The 21,091-nt window shown below is 39.0% G+C and overlaps 1 protein-coding gene across 1 annotated transcript in view; it reads right to left on the reverse strand.

The window, feature by feature from the left end:
- The window catches only part of LOC310931940 (copine-9-like), a gene marked incomplete at both ends in the record, with an annotated part of 81,512 nt that overhangs the window by 16,995 nt on the left and 43,426 nt on the right, over positions 1-21,091 (reverse strand). The window contains 8 exons of the mRNA XM_083895186.1: positions 1,822-1,868; positions 2,299-2,360; positions 2,611-2,664; positions 5,468-5,543; positions 5,770-5,811; positions 9,178-9,282; positions 10,817-10,920; positions 11,862-11,925. Of these exons, the coding sequence (XP_083751312.1) occupies positions 1,822-1,868; positions 2,299-2,360; positions 2,611-2,664; positions 5,468-5,543; positions 5,770-5,811; positions 9,178-9,282; positions 10,817-10,920; positions 11,862-11,925 (554 nt within the window). The remainder of the gene's footprint in view (positions 1-1,821; positions 1,869-2,298; positions 2,361-2,610; positions 2,665-5,467; positions 5,544-5,769; positions 5,812-9,177; positions 9,283-10,816; positions 10,921-11,861; positions 11,926-21,091) is intronic.

The following is a 21,091-nucleotide window of genomic DNA, read 5'->3' on the forward strand; positions in this document are numbered from 1 at the left end:
TTTCTAACCAGTTAAGGCAGTCTGACAGTGAGAAAAAGTGGAAAACATTCTTAAGATGTAGACTTAAGCAGGTTTATAATATAGAGGCTAAGAACATACAATATAGTGTTTTTTATTTTTTATTTTTCAGCACAACATATAGGCAATCTGATGACGCACCAAGGGTTAAACAACTTAAACTATCTCTTTAATCTGAGACAGTTATGAGGCAACGGTGAGTAACATTATTGGTACAGTTGGGTATCTTAATTAGTGCTGTCAAATTATTAAAATATTAAATCGCGATTAATCACATTAATGTCATAGTTAACTCGCGATTATATATATATAATTAATCGTACATTTTTATCTATTCTAAATGTCCCTTGATTTCTTTTTGTACCATTATTTTTCCTCATTTTAATACTCTTATCAACATAGAAAAGTGGATTGGCTTGCTTTGTGTAAATGTTATTTGCATATTTTGGCATATACTGTAGTGTAGGGCTGAACAATTAATCAAAATTTATCTAAATTGCAATACAGCTTACTGCAATTTCAAGACAATAATTATAATATAATATTTGTTCAAGCCAAAATCTAATTGTAGATGAATTATTATTACACATCTTATTCTACAGACTGAACCAAGACAAACTAATCTATGTTACAGGCTAAACCTGGTGTGTGTGTGTGAGGAGCTGTGTATATATGTGTGTGTGCTGTAGGAGGTACGAGACGTTCGCGTACTGTGACGTCAGAGAGGTAGGTAGTTGAAGCAGGAAGTAATGTGTTCTGTGTGTTAACATTAGTGAGCTGTAGGTGAATATCTCTGTCACTCTGCATATTTTCAGTTATTCCTCTTATTGTGAGAGCCTCACAGTAATAACAGTGCTGACAGTGCTGTGAATAAAGAGCTGTTCTTTAACGCAGACGAAGTCCCGTGGTTTAACGTGTTGTTGCCGTAACGAGCTGAAGGAGCTAGCAGAGAAGCACACGACGCTCGCCATCCACTCAAAACGGAGTCTGTTGTTTTGTTTCCGGTCTATCTAGATCCGGTGTGGTGTTGTAGTTGTCCTCACGTTACTAGTTGAGACAACAGCATGTGAAAAAAACTACAAAGTTTGCTCGGCCAAAAAGAGCGTTTATCGCTCGATTAAAAAATTGACGCCCCTTAAAATGGGTTCAAGTTAACGCGTTAATTAACGCGTTTACCTGGCAGCACTAATCTTAATGACTTGACTCCAACCCTTTGAAACAATACACTACTTCTTAACGCAGTGCTATTGCATTGAATGGGGAACTAATCATTTACCCAGCCAACATAGTTAGCCATGCACTGTGACATATGCTGTACACAACAACCAACAACTCAAGAATAATATTTTACCCCAAATTATATGTTTGCATTAGTCCTCTGTTTCACACCGTATTTTCCACATTCAAATAACTTGTAACTTGTGTCCATCCTCCACCAATCGTGAATGGATATGACTACAATAATGGACTAAAGTGGTTTAGTGACAGACTAAATTTATGGTTTTACAATTGTACAAATGAATAATACAGGCCAATGGTCTTTGTATAGCAAATACTATTTCATCTAAGCTGTCAAATTTCCTTTACTGTTGGTTGTGTAAGACCATCTGATTCATCACTGGCAGTTGCTCTTCAAGCTGTGAAGGCCCTGTGTTGTGATTGATTTATGTTTTAAAGGGTTGGGTGGGATATTGGTGTTGTGATGCAATGGCTGGGAGCCAGTGTGTTGTAGTGTAATACATAATACATACATAGTGTATGCACAAAAGCAAAGTTGTGCATACACTCAAGTCAGTGACTTACCGTTAGATGCAGTGAAGTCTATAGCCACTGTGAAATTCAGCTGCGTTCTGTTACAAATAAAGAGGGAATCAAAGAGGGAAACAACAAAGAGCATCACACTCACACTTCAGTATAATTCAAACATAATTACTGGTTCACTGGCTAATTAGTATGGCGGAGCAGCATTCCACTTTTCAGGGTCTAATTAGGTAAGGCAAATAGAAGCAGCTATTAAAAGTTGAATGAAATAAATAAATTAGGTGTTTGAATGTGAGAATCATCAGTCCAAATGTCTACAAAAACCTGGTTCTTTCACAGCCAACAAGAATTCACGGTGATGCTTACAAAACAGTTTTTTGTTAGATTTTCAACCTGGGAACGTTTAACTTCACACATATACGCACACGCTCACAAACTGACGTATAAACAACCACAAAAACGGTGGCTATTGATGCTCACTGTGAGAGGACAGAGGAGGCTGATTGTTATTCCACTCACCCTCCTCGGATGAAATCCACAAAGGTGTACTCGGACTCCACTTTGAAGGACAGCAATGTTACCTGGCACACACACACACACACACACACACACGAGAGTGATAAACAAAGAGGTAGGGTAAAAGAGGATGAGTGCCAGGAAGCGAGAAAGACAAAATGACAAACAGGTGCCAGACAGTGAAAGAGTCAGTAAGAGAGAAGAAGATATAAGAGGTTATGATGCTGACAGTATAAAGGTATAAAGTACAAAACAACCATGAATATCAATACAGAGGAACTGACAGGCAGATGTAGGAGAAATGGGTGTACTCACAGTTCCTGAATTGATGTATTTCTTCTTTTTGCCTTTCTTTTTGGGATTTAAAACCTGCCAGTGATGAGAAAAAAAGTTATAGATTGAGAGGGCACTTGTAAAACCACTTCACATCCTAGAATGATGTTTAATCATGAACATGAATAATTCAGAAGATTCATGATAATAGTGTCAGTCCATGAATTGAAAGTGATATTATGTTTTGTGTGTGTGTGTGTGTGTGTGTGTGCGCGTGTGTGGGGGGGTGTGTGTGTGTCGAGAGTATAAAGCTTAAAAATTGACTTAAAGTACTGAATCATCCATCCACCTGTCATTGTCTTTAAAAAAGATTGTTGTATTGACTGTGATATATTATTTATTCACAATGCTGCAATGGAATTCAGTTTGCTTGGAGGAATGGTTTTGATGGCGTTAGTATTGGAAAGCATAATTATGAGATGCAGATATGCAAGTTTAATTGTGTTTTCCACACACAAATAATTGAATATAGACTTTGAGAGAGAATACTTTAGTCTGGCTTGTTTTAATTAAAATAAGAGCAGCTCCAAAGCACAGAAAAAAGTCTCAACTGGACACTCCCCTGTCCGCTTCCATGTCCGAACTTCTTCCACTCTGAACAGGGCTATTTTCCCCCCTAACGATTTAACACGAGGCTTAGCTGGACTGTGGGGCCAACAAAGGTCGGAACTGAGAACCAAAACAAGATACTTCAAAGCAGGTAACAAATAAAGTCAGGGCAGAAAATACCCCCGAGTCCAAAAACACAAAAGCAGGCAGAAATGCTTGTTACCAGAGTCAAGCACATCACAGAAGGACTGAGCAAAAAATGAAATAAGAAAAAACAATAAGTGGAAAAACATGCTCTCAATGTTGGTGGCGTTGGAAGTTTGCAGAATTTTTAGGATGCCTCAAACCTCTGAAGTGTTGGACGTTCTGATTTGGTGGTGCAACAATAGTTAGCATTTGTATTTTTTTGAGGAATACATGCTTAATTGTCCTCCAAATGTTTACATTTTTGGTGGTTTATAACAGGTGCTAAAGGTCATTTGTGACACCTAATGGAGAGACTGCAGACAAACCAAGGACTCCTTTCTCCCAGGTGTGGTGAACTACAGTCGCCCTAATGAAAAAAAGTCTAACTTTAAGGCAACAAAATGTAATTGTTTTAATAATTATGCATATATATTTTACATATTATCAGCGTAAGGTAAAACCTGTGTTTAGGTGAATATATGCGTAGGTTTTTCATTGCACTTGCATTTCACCCACACGGAAACTGCAATTTTGGGGCCGTGAAACTGTTTTTTGAAAGTTGAATACACTATTTTGTGGAAATGATGATGTCATAGTTCCACCTCCCTCTTGTGCTGGCATTCACTGTCCCTATCTTCGTCGTTGTCATCATCATATACATGAACTACGTTCAGTGAAAAGTACCTAAAGCCAGCCTGAAAAGACATGGATATCACTAGCACACGTCCTGTCCTGGAGACTTCAGGCACAGGGGGTTTGAAGAAAATGATATGTGTTGAATATTAACGGTGAAAGTGCATCATAAAAATAAGGGGAGGAGAAAACAAAAACCTATTTTCACAGGTACTATTTTTACTTGAATGAACAATTCAGTGATTGTCAGACACGGGCAGCTGTACTGCATATCTGCACCTCATTCTTGTCTGTGACTCTGTGTTTCCTCTCTCTCTCTCTCTCTCTCTCTCTCTCTCTCTCTCTCTCTCTCTCTCTCTCTCTCTCTCACTCTCTCTCTCTGTGTTTCTACAGTCAGACCGACTGTTTGCCTGGAGTAACTAGAGCTAGATAAAGCTCACTTGTGCAGTAGAACTGACCCTTTTTGTCTTGGAAAGTAATTAGGGTTATGCCAGAAACTCAGTCTGTAAAGTGGCTAATTATACCAACAAAGTCAAAGAAAAAGTTTTATTTACTTTCCTTATTTCACTCTCTTTCCCCTGTCTTGGTAAGGAAACTTATCCAGAATTGCAAGGAATAAGATTGTTTATGTTACGTTACGTTTACATGTGTTACAGTAACTTCAGTACTTCACACTGATTGCACTTCTTTAGATTTGAAATAATCAAGATAGAGTTCAATCAAGATACACTACACTCTTAGAAATAAAAGTGCTAAGTAGAACCATATAAGGTTCTTCGGCTTGTCCTCTACGGGAGAACCCTTTTTGGCTCCAGGTAGAAGCTTTTTTTATAAAGGTTCCAGCTGGAACCATTTTGGAGGGTTCCACCAAGAACCCTTTTACAACCTTTTATTCAGGAAAGGGGTTTTAAAGGGTTCTCTGGATCAAAATGGTTCTTACTGGAAACATTAGCGTTACCAAGAACCCTTGAAAACCCCTTTCTTCTGGAAAGGGTTTTTCAAGGGTTCTTGGTCAAGGATTCTTGATGAATATTTAATAAATTAAATACATTTTTATAAATAAATAAATAATAATTAAATAAATAAATATTCATAATTTGACAGCCCTAGACTATACTCATGGGTAGTACATTCAATTTCTACCTATAAATCTACCAGAATGTTACATGCCGGACCTTAACACTCCTCATTCAGCTGTAGGATGCTGGTGTAACAGGAGCAATAGTTACATTTCTACCAACCTGAGAGGCCCTACATTTATCAGTTGTTGTATTACCTCTATTTCAGTCTCTCATTTAAAAAAAAAAAAAAAAATGTTGTTGTACAAGCTTCATGAGGGTTGCAGGGATTCACCAGCCTTTGCAAAGCCAGCTGAAGTCAAAATAACAAAATCACCTCAATTACATGTAACAAGGTCTTCATATGACGAAAGTGGTGAGCAACAACAAACCACCCCCATCTCATTTCTCACCTCGTAGACATTGAATTGGTTCTGCCCCCGAGACAGCTCTCTGTAGCTGGTGGTGAACTCGCCGATGAAGTCATGGCTGCAGACAAACAACACCCACACAGACAGGCAAGAATAAACACCAGTTTCATAATCTAAGATAAACTGTCATGTCTTTGCCTCTATTCTCATCTATTTCTTTGTGCATGTGCCTGTCATTACCAAGGCTCTGCCTGATCGCTAAAGCTTTTTACCCTCTGTGTAATGGAGAAAATGCACATTTCGTTCTAATGGAAGATTGTAAGTGGTTTTAACTTTTTTTTTACCTTCCATCTCGATCCCAGTCATAAACGTCAATCTTCACAGTCCTGAAATAGACAAATAATATCTCATTTCTGAAGGTCTGCTCTTCATGTCACATTGACAACTCTCAGTCAAATGAGAACATGAGGTTCTGCATGTTAATAAAAAACATTTTTTTGCGGCATCACATTGGGAACACGGAGCAATTACACAGCAGAAAATGACTCTGAAGAAATCCCCACCCCCTCGTTTAATATCTGTGGAACACAATGACATTGGTTTCCACGGTACAGTGTGATTCTGCAAAAAAAAAGAAAGAAAGAAATGAGGATGTAGGGCATGGGTGATGTGGAATAATAACTCCTTGTTTTAAGGCTAAGGGCCAATTCCAATTCCTATCTTAACCCTCAATCTTATCCCTCAAGCTCAACCCTTATCTTAACTGGCCCGTTATTTGGTCACTTAGAACGTCTTCAGACTGTGGGGGAAAGAATAACGTGAAAGCTGCGTCCAGTCTGTCAACTCCAAAACAGAAGAAGAAGAACACATTTACGTCACGATTATTTATTTATTTATTATTTTATTTCAGTCAAGTTATTAGGTTGTCAGTTAGTTATAAGATGATACTCATACAAATACCACAACCACGGACATTATTCAGCTGACAGTTACCACACACCACGGCTTATTGAAGGGTAAACGATAGCGAACGATCACGTGTGAGCACTGGCCGGCTATTGACAAAAGATCGTAAAATAAAAATAAATGTTACGCAACAATGACGTCAGTATTCCATAATATGGGCCTAAACTAAGAAAATACAATGGTTTTCATAATTTTCTATATCTCTATTAACAAAGAAAATATTTAATTTGTATCGCACTCGCTTCGCTGCTTTCGACGCCATCTTTCTTATGTGAAAACATGCAATGCATTCTGGGTAGCCCTTGCTCCCAAGGGTGGTGTCGGAAAATCTCAATATAGAGGGCGATACAGCCCTTAAACTTGCCCCTCAAATTAATTTTTCTGAGAATCGGGACAGCACTTGCACTAGCGGGAGCGCACATTTTTGAGATTGAGGGTTAAGATTGAGGGTTAAGCAAGGAATTGGAATTCACCCTAAGTCCCGAGCTCATGAAAAGTTTTATTTTTAGAGGTTTGCACTTCTCACAGGACAGTGATTATACATTCTATAGTGTATTGTGCTCTGAAAGAAAATAAACTGTCCATACAAATAAAACACAGTAATAATAATATTAATTAATAATAATTATGCTGTTACATATATAATTGGGTTTAGAATTTAATTCATTATCATGAATGTAATCTTCTTCTTCTTTTTGCACTCACACTCTCTTCTTCACCTCTCTTGTGTACTGTATTGCTTTGGATGGTTGACCACAAGTATTTAAAAAACTCATCCACTTCAACTATCTCTACTCCTTGCATCTTCACCATACCACATGTCTCACTCTGTCTTGATCCCACTAACCTACACTCCCCCTCTTCACTCCAGTGCATACCTCCACCTCGCCACGCTCTCTTCTACCCATTTCCTACTCTTACTCAACATCACAATATCATCTGCAAACAACATAGCCCACAAGTACAAGTATCTGTGCCTGACCTCATATGTCACCATGTCCATCACACCATTGCAAACAAGAGCTTTCTGGGCCTTATGTAATCTCATCTTCCCCTTGAACCCATCTGTCACTCCAACTGCACACCTCACATTCTTCACCTCCTCGCATACTTCTCTTGGCACCCAAACATAAGTTTTCTCTACATCCACAAAGACACAGTGCATCTCCTTCCAGCCCTCTCAAAGCAAACATTGCATATCATAAATCATGAATATAAAGTCTGACTAAATGCCTCGATATCAGTTATGCAACAGCCTTTAAAATGAGGAAAATACATCACAGATGCCAAAACACAATAATGACAATATCCGAAATCTGCCCAGCGCTATGAGGATGGTATTGATCTTCTTATACAACTCTCTGTAACCATGAATAAGCATATTTCTGAGATGTCTGATTTTAAAACGTTTCCACTGAAGATTTGTACTCTGTACATCCATGAATCTTCAGATCTGTTACAGTCCATGTGCCTCTAATGTCGTCATTAGTCAATATCTGAGGCAGTATGCAAGAAGGTTTGAAGACAACAAAGACAAAAAAAAAAGCACTTGCATGAGGTTGTGTCATGAAGTCTGGTGACAGCGTTGGTCACGTTGCTGAGGAACTTCACTTCATAAGTTTTACATTGCATGTTACTCCTTTATTATTAATAATAATAATAATAATAATAATAATAATAATAATAATAATAATAATAATAATAATAATAATAATAATAATAATAATAATACAGGACAACTTCACTTAAATCACTCTTTATACTACTATTGTAGTTTTGTCGGTCAACAAGTGACGTTCAACAAGTTTCTTATAGAACTGGATCCACTTCTTTGAAGCAAAAACTAGCAGTCAAACTGCAGAACAGGGCAGCCTCTCAGTATATTTTTCTGCAATTCCTTCAGACCTCGTTCCCTGACCTGTCATGACCTGCTGTGTGTACAAGATAAAGTAGCCTCTTCACGACAAATACAAACCTGCAATCTAGTCTAACTTTAACTCAGTTACTTTGTTGATAAATTGTAAACAATTTACAATAAGTATTACTGTGTAAAGTAAAAACATTACAGGTCTATATTACATAGTAATGTGTTAATGCACTTGTATCTGCACATGTACAACCCAAGGACATACCAATTTGGGGCAAACTACTGGCAAGAAATCGCCACAAATGGAATAGAATGTGAGATTGAATATGTAATGCTGCCTGATGCGGACCCTCATTTCAGTATGAATGAAACCACCATGTATGCACAAGTGGGAACGCATAGACACTCTGTGGAAACAGAACACAGAAAGTATTAAAAGTACTTTTTGTATTAAAAATATTCTACATTCAGATCACTTAATCAAAAAGACAAAAGCATCCTTCAAACCCAACAAAAATAGATAACAAGAAGTTGAGATCAGTATAAAGATAAACTCTGCATGCAGTACTGTACAACTGCTCAAAACAGTCACACCTGACTTTATAAGTGCGGCGTAAAAAAACTGAGTCAGTCTCAATAACACCAGTGCTGGTCCCTGGGACACAATGACCGACTGCTGGCATTATTCTGACCGCCCCAGCGACGGGTGATGTCACTCACAAAAACAATGCCTCTGTCTCATTGGGTCTTTTGAGTTTCCTCTACTTCAACTAATCAAGGAAAGAAATAATTATGTGCTATTCCTGGACATTTCACCACTTAATATCCAGTGCCTAAAAGGAGGTTAATCACCTCAGCATGAGTTATGATTTAGTCTCCGTCTGAATACAGAGCAGAGCTGTGCAAAAGGCTCTCTGACCTGTCATAGTCTCCATTGCAGAGAGCTCTAACGGGGATGGTGAAGGGCTGCCACACTGGGTTCAGGGTGTTCTTGATCACCTCTGTCTTGTGGCAGATGGTGAACCTGTCGGCAAAAAATAAAAGATGTAAGACTATAAAAAGGACGACATACTCATATTAGTCAAACTGTACCTTGGTTGATACTTCCACATTTCCCATCTCCCGCCTCCTGTGCAACTCAACAAAATACTTGGCAGGCTACTGTGTCTTTTCTTTTGTTAATGTATCTGTTTAAGTATATCTGGGGGACATGACAGAATTTCAGATGGGGTTTTATTGCTACAATCATTTCCCCACAGCAGAATTGTGTAAGAATGTAATAAAACAGTAATGTGAGAAACTGAGTAGATTTGTATAAGAAACAAGTGAATTGAGAACCGTATGTGACAACTGTTATTATTTGGGATGCTATAAAACATGTAGCTTTGACTTTCAAAATGCTCATTAAACACGTCTTAAGACCTTTATTTTTCCAGTACAATGTTCTTGATTTTCAAGAGTCCCATTTTGCAGTCATGTAATTTTATCGCACAGCACGAGTGCATTTACAAATGGTTCAGTGCTCTTAACAGCATGCCCTTTCATTAATAGTGGCATTGTGTCAGTTACATTATAACTACCTGCCAACCTTAAGCATAATTATTTTTGCATATCATGAACTAAAATAGCTGTTGTGTTACATTTTATGAATATGGAAATAGATCAGGTAGATAATTACAGTTAAAGGCTGTGTTTGGTCCTTTTTACAGGACGTTTGCTCGTAATAGGAGGAGTTTCAGTTGATAAAAGCAAAAAGTGTACATCCAGAGATGTGAAAAGCTCTCTTAGCTTCTCATTCAAGGTGAATTGAGCAGTGTAATGCGTTGCTGAACTGCGTTATGGGACCAATGTATGACATTATATATGATATATATAAAAATCTATTATCGGATGTCAACAAGCATGCCAAGATCCTCAATATGATTAATGACTAAAACAGTAGGTTAAATAGGCTTCTACCTTCTTGACTACTATGATTGCGACCTCATTATTCACTTTTTTGCACAATGAAGAAAATGTATATCTACTACATGAGAATGCAAAATATTATGTAAATTACCTCTGCAACTTGGTGCTAAAATCTATTCATATTTTCTATACATAGATTTTGTCATTGGCACAGCATTCAACCAACTTCTTAGCAAGAGTTGTAATGTTGCTAAGGCGATGGCACTGCACTACAAAAACAACTGCAATGGAATGGAAAATGTCCAAGGCCTCCATTTAGACAATTTCATTTTCTAGCATAAATGCATAAATGTATTTAATTGGCTAACACCTGTGCTGGAATATTTGCATAACATGATTTGCTTGACAGGCCGTCGTCCTGCAGCTGGAAAGTTGAATATTTCTCAACTTCCGCTGCACACACAGTGAACACAGTTGAGTAGTACATCCAAAATACAGTTCAGCAAAGCATGAATTCACCCCATTCAAGGTGAATGAGCAGTATATCAGTTGATGTCTCCATCACATACTTGCAAGTGAAGTGAAACAGTGGCTGCATTAATGATGGATCTGCAGTTGGATGTATGAACTGTTAGAACATCCAAACTCACGTTCCGTCTTCATTGCTGCGGTAAAAAACCAGGAAGGGGTCCGACTTGCCAAAAAAGTCCTTCTTATCCAACTTGTTGGCACACAACTGCATAGTGGCAATATCCTAAGAGAAAGACAATTACTTAAGTTGATCATAAATATAATTATTCTCATGCAATTTAGTTTCTGAGCCAACAACTTGTTTTTCTTCAGAAACACATTTGTTGGAGACAAAGATACTGGGGTTTGGGGAAACTCTGCTGCAAGACTTTTTGACTCGCTGTGAATAGAGAGGAACAGACAGAGGGGAAAATGTGTTGATGTAACTGTGGCTCCTGAGCACTGGCAGTCACAACAGCTTTACAACAAATTTGTAAATAGCTTACAGTGATTTTGATAAAGGGTTTAATTTAAATTGTACTTTATTACTGGGAGGAATTGGATTGTGTGTGATGTAGTCAGAGAGATTTACTTTATGCATATTTATGAAAAGATACAGCAGTTAATGAGGAACTGGGTTTTTTTCTCTTCTTAGCAGCAGAAAAACGAAAGTAAACAAAATTGAAGATAAACCCGATCACATAATTGCCTCTGCAGTGCACATGCCCATACACACGCACACACACATGCACACGGGGGATATTCTGTAAGTATCTGACTGCCTAGTTGGGATTAATATATCATTGTGACAGGGGAATGGAAACATTGGAGGAGAAAAATCACTTAGTTCATAGCAGGAAACTATCTTGACAGTCAATTTTAAACAAATTGAGAGAAGTGCAGAGAGGTCTGGACAACGCACCATCATAGTTTATCAGTGCTGAACACTGGGAAAAGAGAACATGAGGATGGTGTCCCGATAAAGTTCTTTACACTTGTTTTTACACATTTTTTACATGTTTAGTTTGAAAAACTGGTTCATTCATATGTTTTCAGTGCATTTGTGTGTGTGCATGCTTGCATGCAACATAGGCAAGTTTTACGTGCTGGGGGAGAGGATTTCACAATATTGCATCAGGATACAAATTCCCAACAAAATGATGATGTTCCTGTGTGTGCACTGACCCTGCAGTTACTTAGCTCCTCTGCGGCAAAGATAATGACTCCACACTTTTTTCCTGGAATCCCACTGAGAGTGCAAGAAGCGAGAGTGACAGGCAGACAGAAAGAGGGAGAAAGAAGGTAATTGTAGCATGACATAAATTATACAATTGCAAAGCAAATGTCATTCATAGCTGTGAGCTGTTTTTGTGATAGACAACTGCTCAGCATGCACATTGTCATATTTAAAATGTAAATCTCACATTCTAGGATGCACAATATAAATAAAACCAGAATATACCCCTGTCTGAACGTACATGAACTTCCAAGCCCATTTTAACTGCTGTAGTTGTGTCTCAATTGAGGGGCCACCTCCTTTTGATGGCTAAACTTTGTCATAGCACAGCAACAACTGCTGTTCCATTTCAAAGGCACCCCCAAATGCGGTAAGTAAATGTTGCCATCCATCCATTAGGAACATTTGGCCCAAACAATCCCTGCATTCAGTGCATGTAAGAGATGACAAAATGACCAAAGAACATACTTTTGTAGACCAAAGTCTTATTTCAGTTTGGTCTCAGTGGTTGGAATCGTGGCCAGTCTGGAACATTTCATTGGTTTCATTGTGTTTTATGAACATTAAACATCCACCCTTGTACGGTAGCTTCCAGCAAATTTGATACCATGTCAAGCTTTTTATGAGGTAATTTCTCTGGGTATAAAAACTGGCAGATAGTACTTAAAAACAATCTTATTTGGCAACAAAGGAGATTCAGTAGAACAACTGAAGGTTAAGTGAAGGCCACATCAGTATGGGTAGCATGGAGGCACACATGCCTGTCCAGATTTATGCTACCAATCCTGGATAACAAACCAAAAGATGAGATGGAAAATCAGATATCAGATATCAATGACACCAGTTAGGCTATAGCTTTAAAATGTGCATTGAGCTACAAATACACAACAACGTTTACATTGTAATGGCTTTGAAACAATTAATCAGAGTCTGAGTCAGATGTTTTCAACCACCTCTCATGATTTCAGGTTACACATCTTATATTAAATTTGACACAAACCTTTATTATAAGTGTAATAAAACGTGTAGGAGGTGTAGACATGACAGTGTCAATAACTGGCAGAGAATGAGGATGGGCCCATATGATAACTTCAAATAGAAGGTTGTAAACCCAGAGGTCACTCTGTGGGCAGACATTAGAATCTTGAATTTGATTATGGCCAGCATGGATGTTGATGAGAGGTGGATTGACCTTTTCAGTCTGATTGAAGACAATATGCATCCTGGACCATCTGTAAAAGGCTCACTGTGGATATAGGAAAGTCTAAAAGAAGGGCATTACAGTAGTCGAGGTGTGACATAACCATCATCTGTAGTGTAAAGGAAAACGACCAGGGAAAGACACAACATGCTCAGAGGAGGATAGTAAAATTGAGACCTGGGTTTTGTACAACGTAAGTCATTATGAGGGAAAAAGGCCATTCTGATGTCTTGCTGGAAGGGTAGACTGACTTAGAGAGACTTTGAGAGGTTTTGTTAAAAGTAATATTTCTTCATGCTGAAAAACTAGTTCATGCCTTTGTCTCATCTAGAATAGATTACTGTAATGGCTTATTATCAGGAGGTTCCTTAGCTAATTCAAAATGCTGCAGCACAAGTTCGGACAGGAACTGGAAAGAGAGACCATATAACTCCAGTGCTAGCTTCTCTACACTGGCTCCCCGTACAGTATAGAATTCAATTTAAAATCCTACTCCTCACGTACAAAGCACTTAATGGTCAGGCCCCTTCATACTTGAAAGACCTAGTTTTACCTTATTACCCTAACAGATCACTTAGGTGCCTAAATTCAGGCTCACATGTGGTTCCCAGAGTCTGTAAGAGCAGAATGGGAGGCAGAGCCTTCAGTTACCAGGCTCCTCTCCTGTGGACACTCTCTCTGTATTTCAAGTTAGACTTAAAACTTTCCTTTTTGATAAATCTTATAGTTAGAGCTGTCTCAGGTAAACCCGGACCATCTCTTAGTTATGATGCTATAGACCGAGAGTGCTGGGGGAATTCCTGTGGTGCGTGCACACTCACTCTCTCACACTCGGGGTATGAATTTTTCTCTCCCTAGTTGTGTCTTTCCTTCCTTTCCTCTCTCTCGCTCTGTGTGTCTGAAATCTTCACTGACTCCATGGGGTAATGGTAAAATGTGTAGCAGTGATAGAGCAAGCCATGCAAGACATGACGAGGGATTGCCATAATACATTTAAGGAGTGAGATAGAATTCAAACCAAGATTGCACTTGTCCCAACCTGCACATACCGTGTGAGAACATGGATAGCAGCATATGATGGTTCACTGTTGCAAAGGTTTCTGATAGGTACAGCAAGACTTGTGATGTGATCAAATACAAAGTCAATACAGAGATGTGAGTAGATAATTAGAATTCCATAAATCCCAGAGACAAAAAACCCACAAAGACACAAAACTCTTGTGTTGAAATTATTTGAATGTGAGTGAAAAATGTGCATGGCACGATGGAAAGTCAATAGGTATTACAATTCTTCCAATGTCGACATGATAAATGGAGGATAGTTGCTGTATATGTGCACACCTGAGTGATAGATACCAGGTGGAAAGTTGGACTACCTAATGTTACTTGATTGAAGCTGTAGGTCATTCTGTTGTTGGCTCTTACTTTAGCCCCGGGAAAATAGTGCAGTGCACATAAACACAAATGAGTCAGTGATGCAAATCATGAAAAACAAAAACACATTCACTGGGAATGAACGATCAGGGTTTCTGTCACAGTTAACAGACTCACTTTAGTGGAACAACTCCAAATGCATGACTGATTTGAATTGAGGACTTACAAAACAAAACAACTCTGAATCTCTTTCAATCCATATTAAGCAGATGTTTCCTTTGCCCTTGTCTTTCTTGACATATTCCAACATTTCCTGGCTCATTACAACCACCAACTGTCAATCTGTGAAAACATTCCTTATTGACAGAAGACACTTTGACATGTTATGCCAGAGGAAAATAATAATGCATGGTTTCCATGGAGCTGTTTCAGTTTCAGGGTCCTGGCATGGTGCAAGTCGTGCAAGTAGCATGGCTCCCATCCCAAGCGAGCACAGATGTTATATGTATTGCAGTTTGTGGGTGAAGTTTCCCAGCGTCCTTTGTGTGCTGCACGCACAAGTCACAATAATCTATCATAGGTATATAATAATTGAATGCACCTGCTCATCAGGTGGGAGGAGTTTAGGACAAAGAGCCCTGCACTCAAAATGGTAGTAATTAACATAAAAAGGACCAGATGTCAGCAAACTATTTCCTCAGCAATGGTTATCAAAGTAGGTTCCTCAGCTGCTTGAGAGTACACAAAATACAGTTACCAATCAATTAAAAATGGATGCCTCCTTGTGTAGAACCACAGGTGAGGAATTATTTCAGACTTCATGAATAATAGTTTTTAATGGCTTTCATTGGCTAATCTAAAGTCATCGTTGGCATGTTGGCAAAAGTTTGGATTCTTTCAACTTCTAAATCGAGATACTTCATTAACTTGTCAGAATTTAATTCACTCATTCCCACCTCTTCAAACCTTTTGGTAACAGTCCATGAATGTGTGCTCCCCGGTAGCAGCTGTCTAAAGATTTTAATGGAGCCAAGTGATGCCCATCAAGTAGAACATAGTCTATAAGTAGATATTAAAAGCACCTCAAGCTTGAAATTTCAACTTTGTGAAATGTCATTAAGAAATTGCCATTAATGGAAAATGTTGGTAAAAAAAAAAAAAAAAAAGCTCTAATAGACTGAGACTAAATCTAGCCAGGTGTGACTGCAGTGAAGCCATGGGAAGGTTTCCACAGGGTCCACAGGGCTTTTCAGAAACAAAGCCAAGGACAAGGATTTCGAAGTCCACAAAAGTTAGCAACAGCAGACTATGCTTAATTCCAAATAACACAGACTACAGTTCACTCGTGTATTAATGTAATTCCTTTAGGAGATAAGGTTTTTCACAGGAAGACAAAATTGATTTACTGATTACTGACTCACCGTGTCTCTACAAACTTCTACACCACAATTATTGTTAGTTTAAAAACATAAAAAATAAAATAGCAACTTACCACACCTGGAAATCATGTATAAATATATATGATGATATAGATATTTTTTACACCATTATTTCCAATTGTCTCTCAGTCCCCACTTCTATCCACGTGTATTTTTGCAGTAATTAAGTTGTATTTGGAGTATAATCGTTGATTAATGTATTTTATTTACTTATCATATCCTTTATTTAACCAGGAAGGTCCCATTGAGAAACAAGATCTTTTCTTCAGCACATATAATACAGACATACAAAGACAAAACACTTTCAGAAGATAAATAGGTCCTACTCTTTTTTTTTTTACTGATTGTAAATTGTTTTCTTTCATAGCGGCCCTTTATGAACTATCCCTCTTGTGTTCTCATATTTCCTTTAGCGGACTTGTGTTGCAGTGCTGTCCGAATTCCACTGTTCCTTCCTGAGGCTCAGCCATGCAGGCAGCAGGGTTACCATACACTGACCCTAAATATTTTATCTGTGTCCAGGTTCAATGTCACGATGAAGCAGAACGAAGCATAACAGCCCCGTAACTTCACCACTGACAAAGATTTATTTAGCCTTGAAATCAAAGACCATGAAAAAAGAGCAGGAGAGTAGACAGAGGAGGAGAGAGACATGAAAACAGAGTGACTGAATAAGGAACATTGATTTACGTGCACCAAGACAAGCAATAGAGAGGGAAGAAAGAATGATGAAAATAAAGTCAAATCTGATGAGAGTGAGTGTTAGCTGCTTTATTCATCCCCAGCTGTCCATGACGTAGTTGGAAAAAAATCGATGGATTCTCTTTGCTCATGCTGCCTGCCAGCTGCAGCAGGCAACAACAGGGAGGGAATTATTTATGAATTTATCTACACAGTGTTTCCAGCTGCACAGCCACCAGCAAGCCCACTGGAAACATTCTGGACTCTGAAGTATCTGTCCAAGTGTCGACCGCTCAGGCATCAGAATATTAACGACACGCTGTTCGTCCCTCTGATATTTCAAGCATTTAGGCTGCTTTTTTTGAGGCCACTGTAATCATAACGTCAGTGTTGTGTTCATGTCGCTCCAAGCCTGATTTGTAAAACTGCAAAGAAAAAAAAATCCAAGTGCATTTTTTTTGTTGCTTTAAATCGTCACACAAAACCCTAACCCGCAACATACATCAACAACAAAGTGGGGCAGCTGTGTGTGATTTTGTGAGCTGCCCAACAGATATTACTGCAGTAACATGAGCTATAGTCTCATGACACACTGATGGTTAACCTTAAGGTCAGAGCTGTCATTTTAAAAGTTCAGCGCGTGCCATGCTTGGGTATGTTGGCCTCCTTTTCTTCTTCTTCTTCTGGGAACATATTATGTCGGTTCTGTGATTCAGAAGCTGTGTCTCAACTCAGGGACTGCTTTCTTTGGGCTGCAGTGCATGTAAAGGCCTATTGCATCACCGAGGACTGCAGACGGGACAGTCCTATACTGTGACGGTGCCTCCAAATTTGTACTTCAATCCCCAAACAACTACAGATCCAATGGGCGAAACCTTTCCTGGCCCAATCTATCGCCAGTGATCAGCGAGCACCAAAGAAGAATGTTTCAGCACAGATGAATGAGCTAACTAAACAAGTTATAGCGCAAATGTGTCATCGATCAAAAATAATTGGGTTTTCCTGATATATCAATTTGAACATACAGACTGTTTTTATTCTAATGGATAATGGCAAAATAATGTCTACATTATGCAAAGAAAACTATGACATCAAATTTGATCTTCCGGTCCACTATGAAAGAAATAGTGGTGAGACTGCAGACTGTAAGAAATGGAGGACCCCTCCGCTCCCTTTCCCAATCATGACAAGACAGACGACTATGGTGGACACACCAGAAAGAATGGTGTTCTTCTTAATTGGCAAAGAAAGCTTCCATTTCTGCCACACACTGCTTCAAACAAGTTTTACTTAAACCAATACAAAGTAGTACATGTGAATATAGAGCACATGTATTGGTTTATCAGTGAGGGAGAGATGCACACCATCTGAGAACAACTGTGACTTTGAAAAAGCACAAATGGATTAACTGATGATGAATGTGTGGAAACACACCAAACCAAGAAGGTCGGCTCACCTTGAGGCCATTTTCTCTGTCATTTTAATGACTATTTACTCCTCAGTTTTCAGTTTATACCCCAAATGCTCAACTCATTTGTAATGCGTCTCCGAAACGCCCTCTTTCTCTGTGCTGGTTCCTAAATCGGCTATTCTGTCTGTTCTCTCTTTGCCAAGGCCACACTTACAGGAATTACATCATATTGTTTTGAAATGTGTCACAATGTGCCACCACAGCACCACTTCAGTCCAAAACCTTAGAGCTCACTCACAAACTCTCCTGCAAGACTTTCCTCATAAAACAAAGACACTTTTTGAAGTGTTTCAAATCCAGAATATAAGCATCCGTACTAGCTCATCGTCTAACAGTGTGATCCCAAATGGTGGCGCACAAGAGCAAAATGTGCCAAACCATTTGTCCTCCAGCTTTCATAAAAGTTCCAGTCCATTTCATACCAAGCATTGATTTGCGCTTTACACCACAATGATGATATCTTTATGATACCATGGGTTCAGCAGATGATATGACTTCCTGAGCAAATGAACCACACACAGAGGTGATCAGGAGATCACTGATGGCGTTGAAGAGTAATGAATGTTTTAGTTGGGTAAGTATGAGCTTGGAAATGGAAGGTTTTTGATTATGATTAAAAACTTGACATGCCTTCATCTCAATGAGGAGGAAATGAGCTTTGAAGAGATTTGGTGTTTTTTCTGCAACTTTTTTAAATATACACACATGCACATACAGGGGCCTTTTGGCACTTTTGCCTCACACCAAGGTCACAGGTTCAAATACGGGTTTGACCAGGGGCCCGTCTGTGTGAAGTTTGCATGTTCTCCTTGTGTGAGTGTGGGTTTTCTCCAGGTACTCCGGCTTCCTTCCACAGTCAAAAAACCTGCAGAGGTTAATTGAACACTCTAAATTGACTGTAGAGTGAATGGTTGTCTGTCTCTCTGTGTTGGCCCTGTGATGGACTGACGACGTGTCCAGGGTCTACCCTGCCTTTCACTCTGTGTCTGCTGGGATTGGCTCCAGCTTCCCCGCAAACCTTCATGTTGAGGTAGACAATGAGCGAGTGAGTGAGTCATTTAGCAGAACACGGAAAACAACCACTACCCAAAAGAATAACAATAAAAATTAACTGAATAACACACGGTTCAGGGATAATACACAATACTCAAAGACAATGGCAGAACGATAAATTATGAATGAAATGGCTAAATGTGCGACACAATCAACATTTTAATTTGCCGTTTCCAACAAGTGGTGTTGCTGGCAGGATAGCTATGTTGTCAGAATGTGTGGCTCTAACAGAACAACACTGTCACGTTGTTTGCCAAGAAGCTCAATGCTGGCAAGCATGAAACAAGCTCAAAGCTAATTTCAACAGGCTTCGCAAAAACACATTTGTTTCGTGAGCAAAAGTAACAAGTAAGCATTGCCAGTTGGGAGATGCGCTGTTGTGATTCATCTGCTTTGAGGCAGATTTGTTATTCAATGGGAACCTGATTACAGCAAAGACTGAATTCCTCCATATTTTATTTATACATTTACATTCTGGTACATGAAGACTGAGCTCAAAAAAGAGCGGAGGAAGTTTCATTATTTGAAAGGTGTTAGAAATAGCCTTGTTTACAAAGAGTGATACAGTGCTGATCTGGCGTGTGTGTCAACCGTGGGGTGAGGGCCTGATATGTAAATTACGTAGCTGAGCTCACACTATTTAAGCCAATAAATTCCACCAAGAAGAAGAAGTTGACAGAAAACAAAGTGCAACAATGAAGGACATCCAGCATTCTGTGTTTTCTTCTTGGCATGTGGCTGTTTATCACAAGAACAGGACAAAGTTATGTTTGAGCAAAGGCTACAGGTTGTCTGTCACACAAAAATTAATTAAATTATTTTCTGTCGACAATACAATGTACTGCAGTGGTCCAGCTTGCTTGGTACCCCTACGGAAGCTTGCCAGCAATTGGGACAGAACAGATCAATTATTTTTGACAATGGAAATGCAAATGACTGTGATGCATCAAACTGAAACTTAAGGGCTTAACTGTACTATAGTATATTTGCTGCAGAGGGAAACAGTTACATATTTGTTCCAAAATAAGATACAGAAGCAGCCAAGTCAATTTGTCCTTGTGTCTGCCTTAGGAGAGCAGACCACTTAAGACCTGAGCCGCCATACCAGATGGCACGGTGATTCTGTATGACACAGACCAAATGGACAGAAAAAAATTTAGGCGAGCAAGAGAGGAGAGATTGTGTGTGTATTTAATGGATGACTTTTAAATTTTAGCTGAAACCCATCAAAAGGAAGATAGAGAGGAGTTGAGTGATGATATCAAAAGGTATAACTTTGCCACGAACACCACAACACTTTCTTCCAAAGTTGTTCTAATTCTGTGCTATTTTCATCTACTCAAGCTTCAATACTGTCCACACTGGTAGTTTATTTTTCAGTTTTATTCTAGGACAGTATCCCAAAGATTACATGACTGCATGGTGATAGACAAGTCTCCTGCTGTGCCTATCTCAGCGGACATAGGGTGATAGGTGGGCTACACCCTAGTTCGCCAGTCCATCACAGGGCTGAGACAAACAACCATTCACTCTCAGACCTACAGTCAATTAAGAGTGACCATTTTGCCTAATCCCCATACTGCATGTTTTTGGACTGTGAGAGGAACCCGGAGAACCCGGAGAAAACCCACACACACAGATAGAACATGCAAACTCCATGCAGAATGGCCCAGGGCTCGAACCTGGTTCTTCTTGCAAAGGCAAGAGTGCTAACCACTACACCAACCGTGTGGCCTAGAAAGCAAGACTTGTTTGAGCAAATATGGGGAGCATTCATTATTCATTTGAGAAATGTATAGATTTGTGATGTGAAATTACAATAAATGATTTAAAGTTATATAATCAATAAGTGAACGTGATTGTCTGAGTTAGTTTAGATTTGTGTTGTTTTTTCCTTTTATTCTGTTTTGTGTTTCTATTTTTAGCATTGTTGGCTACCATAAGCAAGTTTTGCAGTGG

The sequence above is a fragment of the Microchirus variegatus genome (assembly GCF_963457635.1).
Source record: "Microchirus variegatus genome assembly, chromosome: 9".
Taxonomy (NCBI): domain Eukaryota; kingdom Metazoa; phylum Chordata; class Actinopteri; order Pleuronectiformes; family Soleidae; genus Microchirus; species Microchirus variegatus.